Source organism: Molothrus aeneus, chromosome 30 (assembly GCF_037042795.1).
Source record: "Molothrus aeneus isolate 106 chromosome 30, BPBGC_Maene_1.0, whole genome shotgun sequence".
Classification (NCBI taxonomy): domain Eukaryota; kingdom Metazoa; phylum Chordata; class Aves; order Passeriformes; family Icteridae; genus Molothrus; species Molothrus aeneus.
Genome location: NC_089675.1, coordinates 1,258,473 through 1,265,654, shown reverse-complemented (window position 1 = coordinate 1,265,654; position 7,182 = coordinate 1,258,473). Strand labels below are relative to the sequence as shown.

The window sequence follows — 7,182 nt, the reverse complement described above, 5'->3', positions numbered from 1 at the left end:
GAGCCCCTTCCCCACCCTCGGATTTGGGGGGGACACCCGGGATTTGTCCTGTGACCCCTCCAGGACCCCCCAGCCCGGGATTTGAGGGTGACCCCGGGGGTCTGCCCTGTGTCCCCAGAGCCCCCCCGAAAGAGGAGACCCCCGATATGGGGGGGGGGGTGTAGAGAGGGAGGGGGGGGTCCCCAAGTCCATCTGGGGTCCCCAAATATCTCTGGGTTGCAGAGGGGGGGTCCCCATCTCCTTCCTGGGACAGAGGGGGGGTCCCCACGTCCCTCGGGGGTCCCCAAATATCTCTGGGTTGCAGAGGGGGGGTCCCCACGTCCCTCAAGGATGCAGAGGGGGGGTCCCCAAATCCCTCTGGGGGTCCCCAAGTCCCTCGGGGGTCCCCAGATATCTCCGGGGTGCAGAGGGGGGGGGGGTCCCCAAGTGCCTCAAGGATGCACAGGGGGGATCCCCAAGTCCCTCAGAGGGTCCCCAAGTCCCTCCGGGGGTCCCCACGTACCTCGGGGGGCAGAGGGGGGGTCCCCAGTCCCTCGGGGGGTCCCCAAATCCCTCGGGGGGGGCAGAGGAGCTGCGGGCGCTGCTCCGGCCGCGGCCTCGGGGCCGTGTGAGCCGGGGGGGGCGGGGAGCAGGGGAGGGGTCCCGGGGGATTTGGGGCGGGGGGGGGGCGGGGGGGGCAAGGCCGCTCCTCCCCGTGCCTGGCACGGCCAAAGATCCCCGGGGGTGGGGAGGGGGCGTTTGGGCACCTTCTGGGGGAAAATCAGCCCAAAATGGGGGAAATCACCCCAAAATGGGGCCCTGACTCCCCCTCAATGGGGGAAAATCATCCCAAAATGGGCCCTGACCCCCACACAATGGGGGAAAATCAGCCCAAAATGGGCCCTGACCCCCCCAGAATGGGGGAAAATCAGCCCAAAATGGGGGGAAATCACCCCAAAATGGGCCCTGAGCACCCCTTAATGGGGGAAAATCACCCCAAAATGGGCCCTGACTCCCCCTCAATGGGGGAAAATCACCCCAAAATGGGGGGAAATCACCCCAAAATGGGGCCCTGACCCCCGCCCCCCCCTCAATGGGGGAAAATCAGCCCAAAATGGGGGGAAATCACCCCAAAATGGGCCCTGATCCCCCCACAATGGGGAAAAATCACCCCAAAATGGGCCCTGACCCCCCCACTACAGGGAATTAAAGCCCTGACAACCCCAGATTTGGGGGAAATCACCCTAAAATGGGCCCCTGAGCCCCCCTACAATGGGGGAAAATCACCCCAAAACGAACCCTGCCCACCCCCCTAGCAGGGAATTCAATTCTGCCAGCCCCAGATTTGGGGGAAATCGCCCCAAAATGGGGCCCTGACCCCTCCCCCCCACCATGAGGGAATTAAAACCCTTCCCCTTCCCCCCCCCCCACGGGGGCACCCAAAAATGGCCCCTTTGTCCCCAATCAAAGCAGCCTCAGAGCCTCGTTAAGCAGTAAAGAGGATGAGGGGGCTTAGGGGGGGATTTGGGGGAGAGCGGGGGGGGGCTGTGCCAGGGTCCCCCCCTGGCCCGGCCTGACCCCCCCCCCTCCCCTTTATTCCACACCCCCCTTTTATTCCACACCCCCCCTTTTATTCCACACCCCCATTTTATTCCACACCCCCATTTTATTCCACACCCCCATTTTATTCCATCGCTCTCGATGCTGGGGGTGCCAAGGGCAGCGTGGTGGGACCCCCACCCCATTGTTCGGTCCTGGGGGGTCCCGGGGGGGTCCCGGGGGTCCCTCAGGAGCAGGAGGGCTGCAGCTGCCCCTTGTAGACGTACTCGAGGGCGGTGGCGATGGTCCTCATGTCCAGCTCGATGCTCCTGGCCCAGTTCTCCACGTCCCCGATCTCCTGAGGGATGGGGGGGTTTGGGGACTTTGGGGACTTTGGGGATTTTGGGGAGGGGGGGGTGTGGGACACCCATCCTGTTCCACTGAGAGCCTTGGGGTGCTCCCTGGGACCCCCCTGGGTGCTCCTCAGGGCAACACAGGACCCCCTGGGTGCTGCCTGAGACCCCCAAGATGCTCCCCAAGACCCCCAAAATGTTCCTCAAGACCCCCAAGATGTTCCTCAAGATCCCCCAGAACCGCCTGGGTGCTGCCTGAGACCCCCAAGATGCTCCCCAAGACCCCCTGGGACCCCCTGGGTGCTCCTCAAGACACCACAGGACACTCCAGGTGCTCCCCAAGACCCCCAAGATGCTCCCCAAGTCCACCAAAATGTTCCCCAAGACCCCCAAGATGTTCCTCAAGATCCCCCAGAACCCCCTGGGTGCTGCCCAAGAACCCCAAGATGTTCCCCAAGACCCCCAAGATGATCCCCAAAATCCCCAAAATGTTCCCCAAGACCCCCAAGATGTTCCCCAAGACCCCCAAGATGTTCCTCAAAACCCCTAAGGACCCCCTAGGTGCTGCCCAGGACCCCCAAGACGCTCCCCAAGACCCCCAAGATGTTCCTCAAGACCCTCTGGGTGGCCCTTGAGATCCCCTGGGTTTTGCCCGAGACCCCCAAAATGTTCCCCAAGCCCCCCAAGATGTTCCCCAAGACCTCCTGGATGCTCCTCAAGACCCCCCCCTCCATTTGACATCACCCCAAGACCCCCTGGGTGCTGCCCAAGACCTGCTCTGGGCTGGGTTTTGGGGTGGTTTTGGGGTGTCTTTTAGGGTGTTTTTTGGGGTGTATTTTGGGGTGTCTTTGGGGTGTGTTTTGGGCTATGTTTGGGCTGCATTTGGGGTGGGTTGGGCTGTGTTTTGGGGTGTGTTTGGCTGTGTTTGGGGTGTGTTTTGGGGTGATTTTGGGCTGTGTTTTGGGGTGGGTTTGGCTGTGTTTGGGGGTGTTTTTTAGGCTGTGTTTGGGCTGAGGTTTTGGGGTGATTTTGGGCTGTGTTTTGGGGTGTTTTTAGGGGGCTTTGTCCCCACCTTGAGGGCCTGGTTGAAGCTCTCCACCATGGCGATCCACTGGCTGCTCTGGGCTGGGTTTGGGGCTGGGTTTGGGGGTGTATTTTAGGCTCTATTTGGGCTGTGGTTTAGGGTGTTTTTGCAGTGTTTTTGCAGTGTGTTTGGGGTGTGTTTGGGCTGTGTTTTGTGGGTTTTTTGCCCACCTTGAGGGCCTGGTTGAAGCTCTCCACCATGGCGATCCACTGGCCGGTCTGGCGGGCGAACTGCGCCGCCTGCACCTGCAGCGTCTTCACCTCCTGGTCCAGCTTGCGCTGGTTCACGTAGGCCTGGGCCACCCTGGGGGGACAGGGGGGACATGGGGGTCCCCAGAGGGTCTGTGGGGGGCTGGAAGTTCCCAGGTGGGGTTTGGGGTCCCCAGGTGGGGTTTGGGTGCGGATGGTCCCATAAGGAATTGGGGTCTCCAGGAGGGGTACAAGACTTGGGTGGGGGTGGTCCCATAAGGAATTGGGGTCTCCAGGAGGGGTACAAGACTTGGGTGGGGGTGGTCCCATAAGGAATTGGGGGTGTCCAGGAGGACTCTGGGGTTTGGGTGGGGATGGTCCCAGAAGGAATTGGGGGTCCCCAGGAGGGGTCTGGGGTTTGGGGGCCGTGGTCCCATACGGAATGGGGGCCCTGGGGGGGTTTGGGGTCCCTGGGCAGGGTTTGGTGTTTGGGGAGGTGGTGTCCCATAAGGAATTTGGGGTCCCGGAGCTGGCGGGCTCACCCCACGTTCAGGTGATCCACCAGGGCCTCGGTGAGGCGGGTGGCGGCCGCGATGGCGTCCCTGCGGCGCCGCTCTGGGGGGGGACACGCGGGGACAGCGCCGTGAGGGCCGGCGGGACCCCCGCCCGGCCTGATGCAATCCGTGACGTCAGCATCGCCTCGCCTGACGTCAGCGTGATCCCGTTGGACGTCACCGCACGGAGCCGTGACCTCACGGTCCTCCCTCCCCCCCTCAGGGCCCCTCAGGCTTCCCGCCCTTTCCCCCCCTTTTGACGGACAGCCGCGCCAGCCAATGGGGCGCCGCGCTGCGCTGAGCGACAGCTACGGCAGCCAATGGGGCGCGGCGGGCGGGGTTCGTTGCCATGGGGACGGGGGCGGGGCTCACCCTGCAGTTCGCGCCGCTCGCTCTGGCGGGCCTGGTGCTCCTTCAGCAGCCGGGACAGCATGGCGGCCGCCGCGTCACGTGACACAAACACGCACTTTTATAATAACACAGGGCACGTGACCGCCGGGGCGCCCCGCCCCCTTCGCCGTGCGTCACCGGCACGTGACCGAGCCGAGCCACGTGACCTGAGGGGTGGGGCTATAGGGGATCCTATAGGGGATGGGGGGGATTGGGGGGTCCTATAGGGGCTATGGGGGATTAGGGGGGCTGTAGGGGGGACTAGGGGATCTATGGGGGCTATAGGGGGGATTGAGGGGGGCTATAGGGGATCGGGGGGGCTATAGGGGGACTAGGGGATCTATGGGGGCTATAGGGGATTGAGGGGGGCTATAGGGGGGGATTGAGGGGTCCTATGGGGGATTGAGGGGGGCTATAGGGGGTACTAGGGGATTTATGGGGGCTATAGGGGATTGAGGGGGGCGATAGGGGGGGATTGAGGGGTCCTATAGGGGATCGGGGGGGCTATAGGGGGACTAGGGGATCTATGGGGGCTATAGGGGATTGAGGGGGGCTATAGGGGGGGATTGGGGGATCCTATAGGGGCTATGGGGGATTGGGGGATCTATAGGGGACAGAGGAGGAGGAGGAGGAGGAGGATGAGGAAGGCGCAGCCCACACTGGGGGAGGGGCTCGGGCTCGGCCGCCCCCGCTCGGCCGCTCCCAGTCCCTCCCAGTTCATTCCCAGTTCATTCCCAGTTTATCCCAGTCCCTCCCAGTTCATTCCCAGTCCCTCCCAGCTCATTCCCAGTTTATCCCAGTTCATTCCCAGTTCATCCCAGCTCATTCCCAGTTTATCCCAGTCCCTCCCAGTTCATTCCCAGTCCCTCCCAGTCCATCCCAGTTCATTCCCAGTTCCCTCCCAGTCCATCCCAGTCCATCCCAGTTCATTCCCAGTCCCTCCCAGTCCCTCCCAGTTCATTCTCAGTTCCCTCCCAGTCCATCCCAGTTCATTCCCAGTTCCCTCCCAGTTCATTCCCAGTTCCCTCCCAGTTCATTCTCAGTTCCCTCCCAGTCCATCCCAGTTCATTCCCAGTTCCCTCCCAGTCCATCCCAGTTCATTCCCAGTCCCTCCCAGTTCATTCCCAGTTCCCTCCCAGTCCATCCCAGTTCGTTCCCAGTCCATCCCAGTTCATTCCCAGTTCCCTCCCAGTCCCTCCCAGTTCCCTCCCAGTCCATCCCAGTTCATTCCCAGTCCCTCCCAGTCCCTCCCAGTTCCCTCCCAGTTCGTTCCCAGTCCCTCCCAGTTCCCTCCCAGTCCCTCCCAGTTCCCTCCCAGTCCATCCCAGTTCGTTCCCAGTCGCTCCCAGTCCCTCCCAGTTCCCTCCCAGTTCATTCCCAGTCCATCCCAGTTCATTCCCAGTTCGTTTCCAGTCCATCCCAGTTCGTTCCCAGTCGCTCCCAGTGGGTGCCGCAGTTCCGGCCGCAGGAATTCGAGCGGGAACCGCGGCCAAAAATCACCCGGGAGGGGCAAAAAGAAACCCGGGGAAAATAAAATGGGGGAAAAAAAAATAAAATAATCCCGGAATGGGTAAAATAATCCAAAAATGGGGGAAATAACCCGGGAAAAATAACCTGGGAATGGGGGAAATGTCCTGGGAAGGGGGGAAAAATAAAATTTGGGGTGATCATCCTGAAATAAACCCCAAAAATAAATAAATCCAGAAATAAACCCCAAAATAAATCCTGAAAACAAACCCCAAAAATAAATCCTGACAATAAGTCCCGAAAATAAATCCCTGAAATAAACCCCCGAAATAAAACTCCAAAAATAAAAATTAAAATTAAATACATAAAAATAAAACTCCCCCTGAACAAACCCCAGAAATAAAACGCAAAATTAAAAAATTAAAATTAATAAAATTAAATGCCCCCAAAATAAACCCCTGAAATAAACCCCCAAAATAAAACTCTAAAAATAAAAATTAAAATAAAATAAATAAAAATAAAAATTAAAATAAAATAAATAAAAATAAAACTCCCCCCAAACAAACCCCAGAAACAAAACACAACATTAAAATTAAAATTAAAATGAATTAAATTAAAACCCCCCAAAATAAACCCCTGAAATAACCCCCCCAAAATAAAAATAAAATTAAAAAGAAATTAAAACCCCAAAAGAAACCCCTGAAATAAAACTCTAAAAATTAAAATAAAATAAATAAAAATAAAACTCCCCCCAAACGAACCCCAGAAATAAAACCCAACATTAAAATTAAAATAAATAAAATTAAAATCCCCCAAAAGAAACCCCTGAAATAAACCCCCAAAAATAAAAATAAAATTAAAAAGAAATTAAAATAAAACCCCATAAGAAACCCCAAAAATAAAAATGGGAAGAATTGGGATGGGGAGGCCCAAGGGGGGGTTTGGACCCCCCCGATCCCACTCGGACCCCCCCAAAATCCCCCCAAAATCCCGGGGGGGAGGGGCCGGGCAGGTTCACACGGCCCCGGGCGCTCCCAAAAAATCCCAAAAATCCCCCAAATCCCCGGGGGGGCTTTGAGAGGGGCTAAAAATAACCCAGAGCTGGAAAATGGCCCAAAATCCCATTTCCACCCCAAAAATAACCCGGGAGCTGGAAAATGGCCCAAAATCCCATTTCCACCCCAAAAATACTCCCTGCGCTATGGGGTCGGTGTCGGGGCCTGGGTTTGGGGTCAGTCCCAGGGTTTGGGGTCACTCCCTGGATTTGGGGTCACCCCCTGGATTTGGGGTCAGTGCCTGGATTTGGGGTCAGTGCCTGGGTTTGGGGTCACTCCCCGGATTTGGGGTCAGTGCCTGGATTTGGGGTCACTCCCTGGGTTTGGGGTCAGTCCCAGGGTTTGGGGTCAGTCCCAGGGTTTGGGGTCAGTGCCCGGATTTGGGGTCAGTCCCAGGGTTTGGGGTCACCCCGTGGGTTTGGGGTCACCCCGTGGGTTTGGGGTCAGCCCCTGGATTTGGGGTCACTCCAGGAATTTGGGGTCACTCCCCAGTTCCTGGGGCTGGGGTCAGTCCCGGGATTTGGGATCACTCTGGGGACTTGGGGTCACTCTCTGGATTTGGGGTCACTCCTG

The 7,182-nt window shown here is 58.4% G+C and overlaps 1 protein-coding gene across 2 annotated transcripts; it reads right to left on the bottom strand.

Annotated features, from left to right (window-relative positions):
- Nucleotides 1–1,643: 1,643 nt before the first annotated feature.
- On the bottom strand, nucleotides 1,644–4,178 carry BLOC1S1 (biogenesis of lysosomal organelles complex 1 subunit 1). 2 transcript variants are annotated; one of them, XM_066567864.1, is made up of 4 exons: nucleotides 4,070–4,178; nucleotides 3,686–3,758; nucleotides 3,126–3,258; nucleotides 1,644–1,873 (listed from the first exon to the last, which is right to left on the bottom strand). In XM_066567864.1, the coding sequence occupies exons 1-4, from the start codon at nucleotides 4,128–4,130 to the stop codon at nucleotides 1,766–1,768; spliced, it is 375 nt and encodes a 124-aa protein (XP_066423961.1). In that variant the 5' UTR covers nucleotides 4,131–4,178; the 3' UTR covers nucleotides 1,644–1,765. The 2 variants fall into 2 exon arrangements, with proteins under 2 accessions (XP_066423961.1, XP_066423960.1); XM_066567863.1 differs by having other exon boundaries at nucleotides 1,644–1,876; nucleotides 4,070–4,177.
- Between the last annotated feature and the right edge of the window lie 3,004 nt (nucleotides 4,179–7,182).

Bases quoted from the DNA above. Each gene is read 5' to 3' on its own strand.
- BLOC1S1 (XM_066567863.1), bottom strand. From the start codon at position 4,130: ATGCTGTCCCGGCTGCTGAAGGAGCACCAGGCCCGCCAGAGCGAGCGG. The intron at 3,759-4,069 runs GTGAGCCCCGCC...GTCCCCCCCCAG, and splicing joins CGAGCGGCGCGAACTGCAGG to AGCGGCGCCGCAGGGACGCC. The intron at 3,259-3,685 runs GTGAGCCCGCCA...CTGTCCCCCCAG, and splicing joins GTGGATCACCTGAACGTGGG to GGTGGCCCAGGCCTACGTGA.